This window comes from Zophobas morio, unplaced genomic scaffold (assembly GCF_036711695.1).
Source record: "Zophobas morio isolate AGI-343-1 ecotype UQ-CSIRO unplaced genomic scaffold, CSIRO_AGI_Zmor_V1 ptg000037l, whole genome shotgun sequence".
In the NCBI taxonomy this organism is placed as follows: domain Eukaryota; kingdom Metazoa; phylum Arthropoda; class Insecta; order Coleoptera; family Tenebrionidae; genus Zophobas; species Zophobas morio.
In genome coordinates, this window is record NW_026972142.1 from 225,114 (window position 1) to 245,855 (window position 20,742).

Here is a 20,742-nt window from a genome sequence, read left to right on the forward strand (position 1 = left end):
AAGACCAATAAGGTTAGCGCAATTGATAAACCATTCAATCAACAAAGAGCCAATCCACTGAATGGCATAACCAATGATCTTGTAGAAACAGATGACGCCGGCCTCGAGAGAGCCACTCCAGCTGCAGTCGTCGGAATACTGGGAGACCCCACAAATCTCGGCCAATCAAACAGCTTAACGACTTTTTTCAAAAATTGCTGCTTAGGAACTAACGAAAAGGTATATAATAAACAAATGAAAGTTTTTTAACGGTGCATAAAGTTAAATATGAAATAGAATAAAGAGAGAAGTTTATTTATTGTTTCTGTTATGAAAACCCACTAGCATGTGTCCATAAAAATGCGTCCAATGCGTTAACGCTGCTTAAAAAGCATTGCAAGTTTTATAACAAGTTTTGCCTACAATACTTTTTATATTTGAAAAAAAGGTAAAAACGTTTTTATATAAAGTTAAAATAGAAATAGCGGTCTACCTTAAAAAAAATTTTTCAAAGTTTTTTTTAATCTTATTTTTAGTAACTTTTTAAAATTTATTAAGATCTAATATAATATTTTTTTAAGTTATTAATTAAATTAATTTTCGGTAAAGAAAAAGGCCTTGAGTGGTAGAAAGCACATAAAATATTTCGCTTTTAATATTTTAGTTAATAATAATAATCAAGAAATAATACATTTATAATATTTTGGTTTATTATATTTATTATTATATGACTATAAATTACTTTTAGTATACTACGTTCATTATAATAAATTATTTGTGTAAATTTGTGTTATTAATTTATTATTCATAATAATGAAGTTTGAATATCAGCATCCGTTTTAATGGCTTTTTCTATATAAAAGGCATCAACGTTGAGTCTTATTTTCATTGAATCACCTTCTTGAAACCCTTATTAATATTATAAATTTCGCTTTATTAGTCAATAGTAAAAATTTTTTTTATTAAGTTTTTTTTTTTTTACATTTAAATAGTAAAAAATATATAAAATATAAAAAGACTGAAAGTATATAAGTATATATGAATAATATAATACAACTTCTGTACTTTTCTTTTCATTTTTTTATTTATAGTTTAGTATTAAATAAATAAGCGAAAACAATTAAAAGTATAAAACTTAACTTATTTATTATAATTAGTTTATTTAATGCTATTTCTTTTTTACAAAAAGCAAGAATTATAATAAATATCTCCATTATTATCTAGAAGTATTAATAAGATTATCTAAAAGATTCTAAAAAAATGTTAAATGAGATGCAGTATGAGAAAAACTTAATTAAACATATTTTTAGTTGGGTTTGCAACTGTAAAATAAAAAATTGAAAAATATAATTAAATATCTTTTCATATTACTAACTTTTTATTTATATATTTTGTGTTTAGCAATAAATTTTATCATATATATAATTATAATAACATAAATAACAAAATGTAATAGTATAAGAAAATTAAAAATAGTATTAAAGGTGAAAAAAATATTAAAATAAAAAATATGTAAAATTATAAAAGATAATACAAAAAATATATAATTAAACGGGTTTGAGTTATTAATTAGTTATTATTAGCAAACCAATAACAACACAAAAATAGTAGAGAATTTGATGTGTGGATCATTGATATTCCGTTTTATATTAAAACTATTCACTCTTCTATTTGTAAGTTTATTAACACTTCTAGTTGATTGGTTACTATCTCATTATCAGATTAATACTGTTTTTGATTGGTTTCTTCAGGGGAAAAAAACCGATTAAGTATAAAAAGTTTTCATAAAGCATAAAGCAATCAATTTGGATGTTTTGGTGTATTTTGGTAGCATTAAAGATCTTTAAACCACGTGTTAGATTTTTACCAATGGCCTGATATTGCTCTCTCCTGCTGCCTTTCTTAATTTATTTTTTTATATACTTTCTTCCTTATAAATTATATAAATTTTACATATACTTTTAAAAAAAATTATATTTTTATTTTATTATAAATATCGGTAATAAAAATTTCTCTGAAGAAAATGTTGATAAATTGTTAACCCATAAAAATGCTTTAACACAATAAATACAGGCCAAGATGGATCACGTGGCAGAAGGCACGTGGTTTGCACAAAATGCAGGTGTGAATCACGCTTGGAGACCATTTTGGAAGGTGAGGGGTGGTTAACAGAAAGTTTCCATTTCTAACTAAAAGTTAATAGTAATATTATTATATTCATTATTTCTTTTCAATTTCTTTCAAATTGATAATTATAGTTTATAATATTTTTTTTATAACTTTATTATTATGTTTTTTTAATTGATTAATTATAGCATAATTATATTTTAATTTGGAATTTTATTGTACTTCATAACTATATTATGATTTTTTTTATGATTTATTTTTTACTTTTTTTTTAAATTTAATTATAAGAGCTTATTAAATTTTTTACATGTAAAAATTGTTTTACTTTCTTATTATAATTAATATTCTTTAAAGTTTTTTAAGAATTTAATTTTTATTTCTTTTACTATAAAATAATTGAAATCCACCAAAAATTATTATACAAAATATTGTTGTTTCATAACTTTATGGCACTAATAGATAAAAAAAGATGATAAAATATTTTCTGTGGTTAATAAAAAACTTTAAGTATATTTTTTTATATATAAAAAGTATACATACAAAAAAATTTGATATAATATATTATTTTTTAAAATAAAAAAAGTTTTTTTTAATAAAAAATAATTTTCTAAATGTGGTAAGTGCGAGTTTTCATGAAAAATAATAAAAAATAGAATAAATTAAAAAAGATAGTGTATAAAAAGAAAAAAAAAAGAAAAAAAATTTAAATATTTAATACTATTATTACTTTTATTATAAAAAATAATAATAATAAATATTGGTTATGAAAGAGAAAAAAAAAAGTAAATATAACAAATCATATAAAAAATATTAAAAAATATTAAAAAATATAATTATAAAATAGTAAATTCAATAAATGTATAAAGATAAAACAGTATAAATTCATATATATTAAAACTTATGTTAATTTTTATTTTTATTTATTATTAAAAAATATATAAAGTAAACAAAAATATAAAAGCAAATATAAAAAATATAAATATTTTTGGTGTAAGCCAAAAGTCTATAAAAGTGTATAATAGTTATAAGGAAACAAATATATAAAGACTTTTATAAATAATGAATATTAATCTTTTTTTAGTTTTTCAAATTAATAAATTGTTATAATAAAGCCTTATTTTGATTTTTAATAAATATATATAAAAGTAAATATAAAGATATAAATATATAAAAAAAATCTAAAAGCAAATATAAATAATTTTTTTTTGTGTAAACAAAAAGTCTACAAAAGTATATAATTAGTTTAAATGAAGCAAATATATATATAATTTTTTTTAACTATAAATTTTTATCTTTTTTCTACTTTCCAAAAGTAAATAAATAGTTATAATAAAACTATTACTATTTATAATATAAAATTTTTTTTGATAAATTTTTAATAAATATTATATATATATTTATTTATATATACAAAGAAAAAGTCTAATAAAGTTTGTTAATACTCATAATAAAAAACTATAACGAGTGTTTCTTAGGAAAACGATATATTTTGTATTAATAGTTTGTGTTAATTATATATAAAAAGGAAATACAAGAAATTATAGGAATAAATTATTCTATTATTAAAAGGTCTGTAAAAGTTTATAAAAAATTGTATATAAATTTTATTTTTTTTAAGCATTCAGTATTAAATTATATATTTGAAAAGAAATTGTAAACATATAAAAGTACATAAAAAGTTATTATTAAATAAATAGATAGAAAAATTATAGAAGTATAGAAGTATATAAAAAGTTATAATAAAAACTAACAACAATAAGATAAATAATTTTTTTTTAAATTTATTATTAAATTAAAAAATATAGATTATTGTATACAAAAATGCTAAAAAAATTTCATAAATAGTTATAATAAAAGAAAGAAAAATAAATGATGTTTTTTATTAATAATAAACTGTTAAAGTTATTATAAAATATATAAAATTTATAAAAAATATTATTATATATATAAAAAAATAAAAATGAGTAAAGATTGTTTAAAAAAGCTAATTTTAGTTTTATATTCAAAAAAATTATAAAAGTATAAAATATATAAAAAGTTATATTAAATAAAAAATGAATAAATTAATAATTTTTTAATAAACAAGTATTTTTTTATATATAAAAAAGTCTATAAAATTTTTTATATAAGTTATAATAAAAACAAATGTAGATTTTTTAAAAAGCAATAAAATGTTAATTAAAAAATATAAATAAAATATAAAATTATAATTATTACATATAAAAACAATAAAAATAATAAAAAGTAAAATGAATAATTTAAAATTGATAAAAATATAGAAGAGTTTAAAAATAAAAAGTAATTTTTTTTAATATTATTATTTACATAAGAAAATAGTAAGTAGTAAAATAAATAATAATAACAAAGAAAAATATAATTAACATGAAAATAAAAAAAAGTAAAATATATTAAAATTCGTATTAAATAATTTTTTTCCTAAAAAAAAAACGTTTAATTTTTTATATAATAAATAATGTATTTAAAATATTATTATTCTTATAAAATTACTTTTCATAAATCCTTTAGTTCAATTTTTTTTTAATAATAGAAAAATTATATATTTTTTATATTTCTAATAATATATATTTTACTATTTTATAAAAAAAATTAGTTATAAAAAATTTATAAATAGTTATACAAGTAATAATGAATTATTACAAGTGAACATGTTATATTATTTGTTTATTATTACTATTATTATTAATTATAAAATTTTTTGTAATATTTTCTATAAATAAGTATAATAAAAATTTAGAAACTTGACGACTTTTATTTAAAATTTATTGTATTACTATAATATTATAAACGTATTAACATTATTATTTTTATTACTTTTACATTAAATATATGTAAAGTATATAATAATATTCACCAAGTCAGTAAACTTTTGTAGAAAGTAATAGAAAATGATTATGATAAGAAAATTTTAAAAATAAATTAGAAGAGACTTTTAATAAAAATTTATTATACAGAAGTATTATAAAACTTTAAAAAAAATACAAATTTTATATTTATAAATAAAAAAAAGTATATTTTTTATGAATGTATTAAAAAACAATATAAATTTAGTCTTTCTTCTAAATATATAATTACTAAAAAAATTAAGATTCTTATTATATAAAATAATTTTTTAAAACTATTAAAAAACTGTGAAAAAAATTAATAAATTTTATTTATTATAATATTTTTAAAAAGTTAAATAAACTTTTAAAAAATAAAAACTTTAATTAGTTAAAAAATACTTTTTTTTTGTATATAAAAGTATTTTAAAACCAAAAATTTTTTATAAAAAAATATTAATCATAAATTTTGATAAACTAAAAAATATAAAAACTTTTATGATTAAAAAAAATTATTTTATATAAAAGTATAATAAGACTATACAAATTAAAGAAGTGTTTTAAAAAATTAAAAAATTTAATAAAACGTTTATAAATTTATAATGCCAAAGATTTTTAATTATATAAAAAACTCTTTTTTATATAATATTATAAACTAAAAATTTATAAAATATTTTATGAAAAAAATTTATTTATTATAACATTTATAAAAAAGTTTATAAATTATAAAGCTAAAGAATTTTATAACATATACTTTTATATATAGAAATAATATAAAACTGAATATCTAAAAAATATATAAATAAAAAATTCTATTTATCTAAAATATTTATAAAAAAGCCATTTAACTTTTTAGAGAATATATATTTTTATCACATGAAGAATACTTTTTTACGTAAAAGTATTATAAAACTAAAAATTAATTTAATGATTTTTTTTCATTAGTTTAAATCTTCCATTTTTTAATATTATACATTTTTTAATGTGTTGTAAGCTGTATAATTTTATAGACTTTTATAAAATAAAAAGCATATTAATAACAATTTTATTAAAAAAGTTTTAATAAATTAAAAAAAAAAATAAAAACATTTTTATAAAAATACTATAAAACACTTAAAATTATGTAGTCTTTTATTTTTATAAAAAATATTAAGAAAAATATATTTTTCTAAAAGTTTTATGAAACGTTTAAAACTTATTGAATTTTATTATTATAAAAAAATTCTACAAAAAAACTTTTTTTTAATGTTTCATAAAACTTTAAGATGTAAACTTTATTATATAAATAATAATTTTTTAATAAAAATATTAAAAAAAAAAACCGGTAAGTTGCGAGTCTTTTTATTTTTATAAAAATTATAATGAAAAAAATATATATTCTAAAAGTTTTATGAAAGCGTTTGAAATTTAGCGAATTTTAATTTTATATAAAAAAATTATACAAAAAATTTTATTTAATAAAAGTTTTATTAAATTTAATATTGATAAAGACTTTTATTATATAAAAAATAAATTCTCATTAAAATAAAACACTTAAAAAATTGTAGACTTTTATTTTTTAAAAAAATAATGGGAAAATATATTTTTCTAAAAGTTTTACGAAACTTTTCAGACTTAATAAATTTTATTTTACTAAAAAATATAATACAAAAAAAAAATAAAACTTTAATATTATATAGGCTTTTAGTGTATTATAAATAATTGTTTCAACTTTTGTTAAAAAAGTTTCAAAAACTTTGTAAGCTTTATTTAATATTAAGATTTTATTATTACTCTTCTTATAAAAAAGTAGTTATAAAAGTTTGTATATGTATTACATAAAAAAAACTTTTTAGTTTATATATATAAAATAATAATAAGTACAAAAAAAACCTTCAATAATAATAAAGCGAGCACGTGCGAGTCGAGAGCAAACAGCTTGAATTATTGTATCGGAAACGTCTGCAATGGAATGAACGAGACAATTTTGAATATGACGCTTTTTTACCTTCCATAATAATAATGATAAATATAAGTAATAATAGTAATAAGAGTTAGCAATAATAAATAACATAATAAATATGATAATAATAATAACGTTAATAATTATGTATATAAATAATAAGAATAATAATAAAAATTATCATAATAAATATATATTATAAATATGATAATAATAATTAATAATAATGTATATAAATAATAAAAGTAATGATCATTAATAATAATAGTAAAAATAAAATAATGAATAACTTTTCCAAAGCGAGCCGCCTCGTTTTCGGAAGCACGTGTTTCGTAGTAAACGCAATACAAAAACATGCGCATATGAAAACTGCTAGCGTGAAGGATTTCGACAACGGGAATGCGGAATGTACACGTGATAATCTCTTGAATAAGATCGAGTCCAACGAGCTTCTCGGTAGAACCCGAATTCAAGACGCCTAAAAACAGTGTAAACTTACTACTGGAGTAAAAAATAGTGAAATGATATTGGACAAAACCGGAATCTCGCGAGACGTGATCTACGGCCATGCGGCAAATGTCAAGGGCAGTTCGCGCATCGCCGGTAGACGAGCCAATCATCTGCGAGCAAAGTTGGATGGCTTCTTTCTAGGTTATAATAAAATAAAATAATAAATAAAAAATATATAATAATAATAATATATGGAGAAAAAAATAATATATTTATTGTAATTATCCACCTTTTTGATAAAAATTTATGAGAAAAAAATAATTATCACAATAATATAATAAACCAAAAAAAGTTTAATAACAATATATGAAAAAAAAAAAAAGAAAACTATAAATACTATAATAACAAGGATTCAACTTTCTAATATCAATCATATTATTACTGTTAAAAAAAACTATATAAATTAGTAATTATTATTATAAATTTTTTTATATAAAAGGTTTTTTATAAAATAAATATTTATAAAAGCTTATAATATTAATATAATAATTTTAAATTAAAATAAACTAAAAACATATAAAAAATGGTATAAAAATAAATACACAAAATTTATAGTACTTATTTAAAAAATAATAATAATAAAAAAATTCTGTATAGTAAATTAAATATAATTTCTAAATTAACATAGTATAATAAATTTATAGTAATAATAATAATAATAATAGTAATAATAATAATAATAATAATAATAATAATAATAATAATAATAATAATAATAATAATAATAATAATAATAATAATAATAATAATAATAATAATAATAATAATTAAAGGTTTTACAAACTTTAAATATATTTGAGCTTGAAAGTCTATTAGAAATAATTGTATGAAGTTGGCTATTCGTGTACGGCATAAAAGACAGTCGCGTCAAACCAAAACGACTAACAAATAAAATAAATAATAATAATAATAATTTTAATTATAATAAAAATAATAACCTGCAATTTTTATAAGTGAAAAATCTCTCCGGCAAGTCCATTGTATTAGCAACAGTAAGTAAAACAAGTTTGGAAATGGGTTGAGCAGCCCTACAATATATAATAATAATAATAGTAATAATAATAATAATAATAATAATAATAATAATAATAATAATAATAATAATAATAATAATAATAATAATAATAATAATAATAATAGTAATAATAATAATAATAATAATAGTAATAATAATAATAATAATAATAGTAATAATAACCAATTGAGGACTCTGTACAGCAGCGATTGCTTCCCGGTGACCAATTGGTCCACCTCGTCTATCAAAAGAATTATAAATTCTTTATTTTTTAAACTTTTAGTAGAAAAATATTCTTCTAATCGGTCCATTGCGTTTCTGTCGGATAAAAATTTTCCGTAAAGCGCCTTAAAGAAGTTAATTATAATAAAAATAAAGAAAAAATATTTTATTACTAACAAAACAATAATAAAAACAAATAAATTTATACATATAAAATGTATTTGTTGTTTTTCTTAAAAATAAAGTAATAATAATAATTAAATAAAAACATAAATGAAAATGTTTTATAATAATAATTATTATAATAAATAAATAAAAATAAAAATAATATGAGGAAATAAATATAATCTATATATTAAAAAATATTTTTAATAAAGAAAAACAAAATTTTAAGGAAATATATAAAAAAAATAATATATATTCTAATAAATATAATAATAAATAAAAATAATAACTATTTTAAGTAATATAATAATAAATAAATATAAAAATATTAAATAAATATATATAAGAAATATATATTAATAAATAATAAAAACACATTTATAAGTAAATATATAAAAAAAAATTATATATTTTTTTATTTACTATAGAAATTTTAACAAAATTTTTATTACAAAAAGTAAGAAACAAAATAAATTCTCATAATGAAATAAAATTTTAAAATAAATTATTTATATAATTCATAAAAATATTATTTAGTAGAGTTTTGATTTAAAATTATTTAATAAAAAAAAAAAAATTCCTAATAAATTTGTATAGTGAAATAAAAAATTTTAGAATTAATAACTCAATAATTTATAAATAGAACAAAAGTATTAAATATTTTGAATAAAAACTGTTTGCGTTGCTTAAAAAAAACTAAGAAACATTTTCTTATAAAATAATAATTAAATTAATTTATAAATAAAAGTTATAAATTTTTTATTTACTATAAAAAGTTACTTGAAAAATTGTTATATATATATAAAAAAAAAGACAGAATTTCGTAAATAAATAAAAATTTACTTTATAAAATTTTTAATAAAAATTTTTTAACAAAAATATTAATAGAAAAGAATAAATTTTTATAATCAAAATTAAAAATTTTAACTATTCAGATATATATATAATTTTTAATTATTTATTTACTATAAATTGTTTAATAATAATAAAAATATTTATAAAAGATAATATATTATACTAAGTAAAATCAAAATTTTTTAATGATTCCTGAATAAAAAAGTTACAAATTTATTATTTATAATAAAAAGTTTACTTCATAGTAATTCGAATAAAAACTGTTTAATAAAAAAATAAGTAAAACAAATTTTTATTAAAATATCAAATTACAATATAAATAATTTAAAAAATTCATAATAAAGAAAAAAAATAAATTTCTTATTTACTATAAAGTTTACTTTATAAAATTTAAATAAAATAGATTAATAAAAAACAAAAGGAAAATAAATTTTAACAATAAAAGCCAATTATAAAATAAATAATTAAATAATTCTTAACAAATAAAAGTTATAAAAAAATCTTCAATTTACCAGAGAAAATTTACTTTATTAAATTCTTAATAAAAAATTGTTTAATAAAAATTTTAAAAAAAATAAATTTTTTAAATAAAAAGTTATTCACTTTTTTAATAAAAAATTTACATAATCAAATTTTGATTAAAAATTATTAAATATATATAAAGACAAAATAAATTTTTTTTATTAAAAAAATGATAAAATATATAATTTAAATAATTCAATACTAAAAAAGTTTTAAATATTATGTTTACTAAAAAAAAGGTTTACTTTATATAATTTAAAAATTAAAATATAAAAAACAATATAAGATTTAAAACAAAATACAATTATTTATTATATAATATATAATAAATATTTTAAAAAATAAAAAAAAAATTATGTATATATATTACTAAAATAAAATTTACTTTATAAAATGTTGAATAAAAATTGTTCGCATTAATCAACTTCATTCCATTTATCTCAATAAATTTAAATTTCGGTAAAAGTTTATTATTTTTTAAACTTTTGATAACACGATGAACTATAAAAAATATAATTATAAACATAAAATATTAAAAAGTATATATTATTTAATAAAATAGTAATATAAAATATTAATTAAATACAGTGTTATAAATATTAATAAAACTATTAAAAAATATATTAATAATAATAAAATATAAATTATATATAATAGATCAAAAATTAATATAATAAAAATACTAAAAAATATTAAATAATAATATAAATTAATAATATTCGAAAATATAAGTAAAAATGTTTTTAAAAATATAATAATTAATAATGATAAAAATAAAGTATTATAATAATACATTAACAACACAAATACAGTTTCATAAAATAAATTGTTATTTAAAAATTTATTTATGAAAATATAATAATAAAAAATATAAAAGAAAAGTACTGATAAAAGTTTAATTATCCAAAAATCGATACTAGTAAGATTAAAAAAATAATTGGATTGTCAACAGCTATCCACCAATAGGAAGAGTGAGTTTTATAGTTGAAAGAAACTCACCAATAACATTTTTCAGCGAGCAATAATATCTTTTTCTTAGGCTTTGATTGACTCGTAGTTAATATCAGCTGCCAATAAAACCAGTATTTTTCGTACAGTATAAAGTTTCTGATTGGCTCCCTGATGTTCCCCTACCAGTAATCTATCAGAGTTTTCTTAAGTTTTTAAAAAATCATATAATTTTAATGGCCTTTAGACAGTTTTCAATTGGCTGATCAATTCCTCTCTTCCAATAATAAACGATTGTCTAAAAACTTTTAAAACATGTGACTATAAAGTTTTTTCGTATTGGGATTGTCCAATCAGTAATATTCAGAGCCTAAAACTTTATACATTTCACGTGTACCAGAATTTTCTAGAGTAACCAAAACTTTATAAAGACAACAAATATAAAATTATGAATCTTTTATAAGTTATATGATGGGCTCTCCGGGCCTCTTCCGCCAACAAAAACAGAGCATATTCTTTATTACCCTTCAAAAAAAAAGAATAATATTTTTAATAGCCGGAGAGGCAAGACACGTATGCCGTACCCACACGGTTTAACACGCAATAGCGCATAACTTACGTACGTCACGTACCAACTTCGAGCACGTGTTTAAGGCCACGTGTGTGTTTGTGTGGATTTTTTTATTTTGCATTTAAGCACAGCTATTTTAAAACTTTTTCATTGTAAAAAGTATTAAAAAGTCCGCATGCTGCATTTTTAAAAACTTTATAAAAACGAAACGATTATGATTTTACGTTTGTATAAAATGCTGACAAAGTTTATATTTTACGAACAATATTTCAAAAAAAATTTATCTTATTATTTATTATGGGAAACTAAAAAAATATTTATAGCAAAACTTTGTTATTACGCGAGACATTATGACCTTAAAAAAAAGTTATAAAATTATTTTATTTTATTTTATTAGGAAGTAAAAAATACTAATAAAAGTATTAATAAAGTTAAAAATAACATACGTAAGATAATTCAAACTAAATATACAGCAATAATAATAATTAGTTAGAAGTTTAATAAAATAATCTCTGAAAATATAAAAAAAATTAATAAATAATAACAATAATAAAGGTAAAACCAGTTTCTGATTTGCCAATGCCCGGCACGCCAGAAATATATATAACTCCGCAGGACTGAGACTCGAGCTTCCCCACAAGAAAAGCGGAAAGTTTGTTAAACTGCATAATAATAAAAGTTTAAATATATATATAAAATAATAATTGTAAATATTTACAAAAATTTATGATAGAAACAAAATATTTAAAAATAACTAATAGAAAAAAATCTATTATTTATTATTATAAAAAAAACTATAAAAATAATGAAAATAACGAAACTTTATAATAATATGTGTATATATTTGTTAAAGTAAATAACATATATATTAAAAAGGTATAAGTAATAAAAAAATATAAAAAAAGTAGTAAAACTTTATAATAGTACTAATAAAAAATATATATTAGAATTTATTATAGTATTAATATAAATATTTCGTAATAATTACTATTATATAATAAGAAATGCTTATTATAATAATTAATATTATAACTATAAAAATATATTACTTTTTTTAAGAAAACTAAGAAAGTTTGCTAAACTATAGTAATAATAATAATAAAACTAAAAAACAAAAATAATGAAAAAAACAAACCCATAATAATATTAATTTTAAAAAAATACATATAACTAATAACAGTAATTAAAATAAATATCATAAAATTATAACTAAAAATATATATATAATAAGTAATAGTTAAGATAACATTAACTTAAAAAATAAAAAATATATATATAATTTATTTTAGTATTTACTATTAATATTCTATAATAAGCGCTAATAAAAAAAATTGCTTATAATTATTGTTATAAACAAATTATTTGAATTTTCCACAAGAGAAAAAAAAAGTGTCCAACCGCATAATAATAATATAATAACAAAAAATAATGTTATTAATATAATTTCGAGTTATAATAAGACAGAATTATAAAAATATTTAATAAACATTATTAAATTAATAATATATATATTATAATATATTACTAATAAAAAATATTAATTAGAATTATTTGACTTCTACAAGAAAAGTAAAAGTATATAAATCTGCATAAAAAAAATAATATTAATTAAAAAAATGAAAAATACTAAAACTTTTTAAAAAAAATAAATAAACTTTATTATAGTATTAAATATATTATAATAATCACAAAATAAAATTATATTATAATTATTATTATATATATACTTTAAAAAGAGAGAGAAAAAATTTATGTTATAGTAAAAAAATTTAAATATATAGATGGATAAATAAAAATATTTATAATAAAAAAACTTTTACTTTTCCTATTTTTTTTTTTGGTAATTATTATTGTAAACATAAAAAAAAGTATTTTATATTTAAAACGTTAAAATATTTTTTTACAAAATACATCAAAAAAATTTAAAAAAATAATACGAGAAAGAGAAATAAATATAGTAAAAGTATAAAGATTATAATTAATATTTACATAAAAATCAAAATAACTTTAATAAATATTTTATATAAGCTAATAATAAATGGAAAAAAAATGTTTAAAATTATTAATAAATTTTAAAAAATAAAATATTATTACTAATTATATTTTAAAAACTACTTATAAATATAATAAAACATTTTTATTATTATATAAAAGTTTTACAAAAAGTAAATATAATATTTATTTTTTAATATTAAGAAATTTTATTTAATATAATATACATATATTGATAAATGATAACTAAAAATAGTAAATTATTTATATTAAAAACTATTATAAACTTTTAATATTAATAGCATAATAATAACAACTAAATAGTTTATTATATTTTACTTATGAAATAAAAGTATTTCAAAACATTTTATTAACAGTTAAAAAAAAAATTAACTAAAATAGAAAATTTTATTGTAATATGTAAAAAAAATATATATCAATAACTTTTTTTTATAAATTTTAAAAATAATATTTTATGATAAAAAAAAATAATAAGAACTTAATATTTATGAATATAAAAAAATAAATTCAATTTAAAAATTTTATATATAAAAAATGTTTTAATAATAATTTAAAATAAAAAAACTAATTAAATAAAAATATAAATAACTAATAAATATAATAAAAAAATTTATAATAATATGAAGTTTTAAAAAAAAGTATTTGACTATATTGACTTAAAGTTTAAAAAATTTTAAATACTAAATATTATAATAAAAAAAAATAACTACAACTAAATATTTATAAAAAATATACTATATTAATTATAATATAATAAAAACTTTAAAAAAAAATATTTACAAAAGCTTTTGAAAAATTTACTAAAATATATTATATTTTGTTAATAAAAAAAATAATAACTGGATATTTTATATCAATATATAATAAATTATTTATCAAAAAATAAAAAATTTTATTTTAATTTGAGAAAAAATATATATTAATAATGAAAATATAAAAACTAAATATTGTATATAAACGAATACATAAAAAATTTATTTATTATAAATGAAAGTTTTAAGAAAATATTAAATAAAAATTTTTAATAATTGCTAAACATTTTATATAAAAAACAATAAATATAATAAATTTAATATTAATGAAATAAAAGTTTTTTTAAAATTTTTTAAATATATATTTACGTAAAGTTTTATCAAATAAAATTTAAATAAAATAAAAAAGATATACTTTTATAAAAAAAAAATAATATAACTAAATATTATATACAACACTAATAAATATAATTTATCTAATAATAATATAATAAAATTTTTAAAAACATATTATTTGAATATTAATACTTAACCCTTTAAAGGTTACTAGTTACTATGTTACCACTTGTCGCCTAGGTTCATTGCAATAGTAGATCTATGGAAACTGGCCCTTTACGACAGGCTCGGTCTCTGAAACAATCTCTGGTAAGTTTGACTACCATGTTCCAACGGATTAGGCAGCAACCAACAAAACATAAAAAAGTGGTAAATTTAGTTACCCGTAAACGTAAAACAGGTCTATTTAAATCTCCAGAGTTTTGCCCGTTAAAGGGTTTAAGGTTTAGAAGATTTTACAGTAAAACAAAATATAGTAAAAATACAAAAGAAAGTTAAGTATTTTATACAAAAAATAATCACGATAATAAACTTAAAAAATAAAATAAAAGTTTTGAAAAAATATTTAAAAATATTTCCTTAAAGTATTAGACAATATTAAAAAAATAAAATATAATAGATATATAATAGCTAAATACTAGTATAAAAAACCAATAAAGATAATAAATTTTGTAATAAGTAAAATATAAGTTTTAAAAAATATATTTAAATTTATTTACTTAAATATTTAAATTTTTAAAACAATAAAGTTATTAAAAAGTTTATTTATTATAATTAAAAAACTTTTTTAAGGATTATTTAAACAAATAAAAAGAATTTGTAATAAAATATAAATATTGTTGTGATAATAAAACTTTTATAATAAAAGTTTTATAAAATTAAAAGATTTGAAAAAAAATTTATATATTAATTATTATTATAAAAAATATAAAGCAAAAGTAATCTTATATATAAAATAATAATAATAAAATAATATGATAAAATACAACTTTAATATAAAAAGTTTTTCATAATAATAATAGTTCATTATATTATCATTAAAAACTTTTTATATTAGAAAATAATAAAAAATTGTATATAAAAATAATAAAATCTTAATAAATATAAATTTATTATATTATTATTATTTAAGTATAAAAAAGTTTATAGTTAAACATATTAAAAAAACTTTAGTAAACCATGATTATATAGTATAAAATTTATAATAACGATAAAATTTAAAAAAAATTTTCATTTTATAAAAAAGTTTTTAATAAAGAGAAATATATAAATAAATATTTTATAAATGAAAAGATATAATAATCGAACATTTATAGAATTTATTATGAAAACTTTTTAAATTTAATAAAAAAAACTATAATATTTATTATTATTATTATTATTATAAGATTTTATATATAATTATATAATACTTATTTTAAAAGTTTTTAAGATAAATATTATATATGTTTTTACTGTTATAAAAATAAAAGAAATTTTAAAAAAAAATTTTATTTAAACTTTGAAAAAATAATAATAAACATGTTTTATTATTAACAAAATGAGAGTTTATAAAAGTAAAGGTAATTTTTTTGGAAATAAAAGTTAAAGAATTATTATAAAATATTTTTATTATTATAAAAGTAAAAGAAATTTGTAAATAACAATAAAAAATATTATCAACTTTTAGTAATAATTTATTAAAACTTTAAAAAATATTAAAAATATTAAAAGCAAACTAAAACAAAATATAATAAATAAAAGCTTTATAATAATCATAACTAAATAATTATGAAATAAAAAATTTTTAACAATAAGTTTTTTAATAATTAATAAAAAAAACTTTAAAACATTCTAAACATAAAATATTAGACAATAAGATAAATAATAAATAAAAACTTTATAATTATAATTAAATAATAATAAAATAAAAATTTAACAAAAACCTTTTTAATTATTAATATAAAAAAAATATTAAGAAGTTCAGATATAAAAATATTAAATATAAAATAATATTTAATTTAAAACTTTTAATAATATAATTTATTAATAATAAATATTTTAAATATATTATTATTTATATTAAAAAGTAAAAGAAGTTTAGAAATAAGTATTTATATTACACCTTTATTGTGAAATATTTTTTAATAATATTTTATTAAAAGTTTATAATGTATTATTAAACAAAAGTTTATAAATAAATAAAATTTTGGAGATAATATTATTTTTTGATAATAAAAATTTAAAATAATATATTAAAAAAATTTTTAACATACAAAAAATATTATTAAAGCAAGAATTTATTTAAAAAAAAGTTATTTAATAATCAATAACTAAAAAAAAATAAATAAAAAGATTATATTTAAATAATAATATTAAAGGATTTAAAAGTAGAAATAATAAAAAATAAAAAATAAATTTAAATTCATTTCTAGAAAAATAAATAATTGGATTTTATTTAAATAAAATAAAAGGGTTTGTTAATGGAAATTATTTCCAAAGATTACATAAAAATTATAAATTATTAAAAAATATTAATAAAACTATTTAAATTTACTTATTTTATATAAAATAAATAAATTTTAAAATAATAATAAAATAAAGTTAAACTTTTATAATTTATTTGAATAATAAAATTAAAAGCATTCAGATATTAAAAAAAAAAGTAGAGATAAAAGAAACTTGAATAAGTAAAACTTTTTAGTAGAATTTAAATTTATGAAAAAATTTATAAATAAAAATAATAATATAATAAATAATAATTAAACCTTTTTATATTTATTTTAAAAAATAAAGATATTTATAAATAAAAATTATAATATAATAATTAATAATGAAAACTATTCTAATTTACCTATTTCTCAATTAAATAAATTTTTAATTAAATAATAATAGAATAATAATAAAATAAATAAACTAATAATTTATACTAAATTAGAAGAAAAGAATTTTTTAGTAAAAAAAATTAAAAATAAATAACACTTTTCATTAAAATTCAAATTAATAATAATATTATTCTATATAAAAAAAGTATAATAAATAATAATTAAAACTTTTAATATTTACTCAAAATAAAAAAATTATTAATAAGAATCAAAAATAATATAAATAAAATTTTTAAATTTATTCAAAATAAAAAGAAAGCATAAATAATAATGATAATTAAAACTTTATATATTTACTCAAAATAAAAGAAATTACATATAAAAAATAATACTAAAAACTTTATTATAAATAAGGAGAAACCTTAAATAGTAGTAATATAATAAGTATTAATACTTTTTAATTTTTTCAAATAATGTGAAGTATTTATCAATAAAAATATTAGTATATTAAATAATAATTAGAACTTTTTGGATTATAAATGATTGAATATTTTTTTAAAAAAAAAATTTACAAAAAAAAATTATAATATAATTTAATACTTTTTTTACTATTTATATTATTAAGATCCAGGAAAAATTAAATATTATTTTTCATTAGTATTCAGATTAAACATAACATTATTTTTTAAAAGTAATTAAAAATAATACTAACGAGGTTTAAAAAAGTTGAGTTTATATTTTTATAGACTATAAATTTTAACATTTTCTTTTTAAAAAAAATTTAAAAAGTAAATTTAAAGTGAATTAATAAATAAAATATTAATAATACTATGAAAAAACTAATTTAGGTATTTTTAAATCATAAGGTACAAAAGTAAAACAGTATATAAATTAAAAATAAAAAAAATAAAATCAAATTAAATTTTAATAATTTGCATTTAAAAAATTCTTAAACCTATTTTATTATAAACAATTAAAGTTTTTACATAAAAAAATTAATACTGCCAGGAAATTTATTTAGAAAAAAATGACAATGAACGCGCATTTCTATGCAAATGTAATCAAAATATACTAAAACTAGAAATTATAAATTTATAATTAAAAAAAAAATAATAATAAATATAAAAACAAAATTAAAATTAAATTTTTTTTTAGATCGAAATATAAACTAACGTTGTAAATATAAAACCTAAAAAACAGTTGAAAATTATAAGTGATAGAAAGTAAACAACAAATTTACTAATCTGAGGTTATAATAAATACTAATAGATAAAATTGGAAACAATGTTAAACAAAAAAAATTTAAAAAAAACTTCATCTTCTCTGCACGGAAGAGATTGAGGGGCTGAAGAAATATGTAGTCTGCGCTGCGTTTCTTTTAAAGTTAGTTCATCGTTCTTAAAAATTTAACAAAAAAAGTTAACATAAAAATATAAGAAAAATATATTATTAAGCAAACAAAAAACATTTGCAAAGTAAAATTATATTATTACAAAGAAAAAGTACGAAATCAATGTACAATTTGAAAAGGAGAAGAATTTTGAGATTGACAGGCCGTTTCGCTCTCAGTTTTTAAGATACAATTTTCCTTAGAATCTTTAGCTGAAATAAAAATTAAGCCGATTTATATTTACTTTATCGCTTTTATTATTGCTAAAAAAATATAAACTAATAAAAAAATTCATAACTTAATTTAAATTTAAAAATACTAGAAATAAAAGTATGTTCTATTTTTCTATGACTAGTATTGTTTTACTTAATATTTATAATGTAAATAAAGAAAAAAATTGAAATTCATTACATTCGTTAACTTATTTTAACTTTATTAATATAGTTTTAAATATAATAACGGTGGAAATATATTACACAAAATTTTATAAAGAAAATAATTAAATAGTAGCTTAAAAAAAAATGTTGATCCTCAGTAACGCCAAAATAATTGAGTTTGTAAAAAGTTATACTTATCAAAAATATTTTATAAAATTAATAACAATATTTAGATAATATTAAAAAAAATTATTTTTTAATTCACTGACAAAGTTTAATATTAAAAAAAAAATTAATAATGATTAAAACATAATTATACGAATTACTTTCAAAATAATAATAAAAATTAAACTTTAAAATTTTTAATTATAGTTAATGTTTTGTAAAAGAATTCTTAAAAAAGTCAAGTAGCAAATATTAGTTAAATCTCAGAAACGGCTGAATAATTAAGAGTTTTTACAAATCTATTAATTTTTTTCAAAAAAGTAAAAAAATAAGTAGTTAAAACAATTAATAAAATTAAATATACTTGTATCGGTGAATTTTTATAACTTTAATTAATTAATAATATTCTATATAGTTAAAAAAAAGATTAAAAAGTAATTATAATTAAATAAATTACTTTTTATAATAGTCACAATATAAGTAAATTTTTATTTATTTATAATAAAGGTAAACATTGTTAAACCAACTTTGAAATAAAAATTCGTATTAGAGGATAGTGTTAATTCTAAGTAACTCCCGATTTATTAGGGGTTTGTAAAATAAAATTACTAATTAATATTAACTAAAAATAAATACCTTTTTTTTGTTTAACGTTAACGTTATCTTTTTTATCGTCACTCGGGCTATAAGTTCTACTAGAAGTAACATAGTCTTCTTTTGGATGGAGTACATTATCTCTACAAATATCTACGGTTTTACGTTTTCTTCGTTCTTGACGGCCACCAGGTATTATATTACTTCTATTTATATCAAGTTTTATTATTTTAGACATAACCTCTCCACTTTTTACGTAAGATGGCCGAACCGCCTTAGTTTGCTGATATTCCTATGTATTTGTGAATGACCTCTTCTGGCGTTCGAATTGGATCAAAAATGTAGTATCAACAACGCTGATTGGTCACTATTGAGTTGGAAGGTATAGATTTTTTGTTATAAAATCATGTGACGCCCTATTTTACAGTTTTTTTTACAGTTTGAGTCTTGCTGGAGCATTATTTATTGTCGTCAATAAGCTAGTTTGAATACATAGATACAAAAATTAATTTTTTTATAGGTCTATTATTAACAGCTGTTAATTGCGGCTTTATCTAATGGGCAGAGTACTGACCATCCTTCACCTAAACCAAGATGCGTTTGATATGTTAAATT

The 20,742-nt window shown here is 15.6% G+C and overlaps 1 protein-coding gene across 5 annotated transcripts; it reads right to left on the reverse strand.

The window, feature by feature from the left end:
- Positions 1 to 777: 777 nt before the first annotated feature.
- Positions 778 to 20,370, reverse strand: LOC135139867 (origin recognition complex subunit 1-like). Of its 5 annotated transcripts, XM_064070216.1 has the most exons (14): positions 20,170 to 20,370; positions 19,121 to 19,203; positions 18,915 to 18,998; positions 12,259 to 12,358; positions 11,710 to 11,874; positions 11,177 to 11,650; positions 10,563 to 10,678; positions 8,597 to 8,760; positions 8,337 to 8,426; positions 8,183 to 8,279; positions 7,427 to 7,535; positions 7,179 to 7,366; positions 6,819 to 6,933; positions 778 to 888 (listed from the first exon to the last, which is right to left on the reverse strand). In XM_064070216.1, exons 7-14 carry the CDS (start codon positions 10,605 to 10,607, stop codon positions 785 to 787), a joined length of 912 nt encoding a protein of 303 aa, XP_063926286.1. In that variant the 5' UTR covers positions 10,608 to 10,678; positions 11,177 to 11,650; positions 11,710 to 11,874; positions 12,259 to 12,358; positions 18,915 to 18,998; positions 19,121 to 19,203; positions 20,170 to 20,370; the 3' UTR covers positions 778 to 784. The 5 variants fall into 5 exon arrangements, with proteins under 5 accessions (XP_063926286.1, XP_063926289.1, XP_063926288.1 ...); XM_064070219.1 differs by lacking the exon at positions 11,710 to 11,874 and having other exon boundaries at positions 11,177 to 11,430; XM_064070218.1 differs by lacking the exon at positions 11,710 to 11,874.
- Between the last annotated feature and the right edge of the window lie 372 nt (positions 20,371 to 20,742).

Bases quoted from the DNA above. Each gene is read 5' to 3' on its own strand.
- LOC135139867 (XM_064070219.1), bottom strand. From the start codon at position 10,607: ATGAAGTTGATTAATGCGAACAATTTTTATTCAACATTTTATAAA. The intron at 7,536-8,182 runs GTTTGTAAAACC...ATTATAACCTAG, and splicing joins CAAGCTCAAATATATTTAAA to AAAGAAGCCATCCAACTTTG. The intron at 7,367-7,426 runs GTTTTGTCCAAT...CACTGTTTTTAG, and splicing joins TCACGTCTCGCGAGATTCCG to GCGTCTTGAATTCGGGTTCT.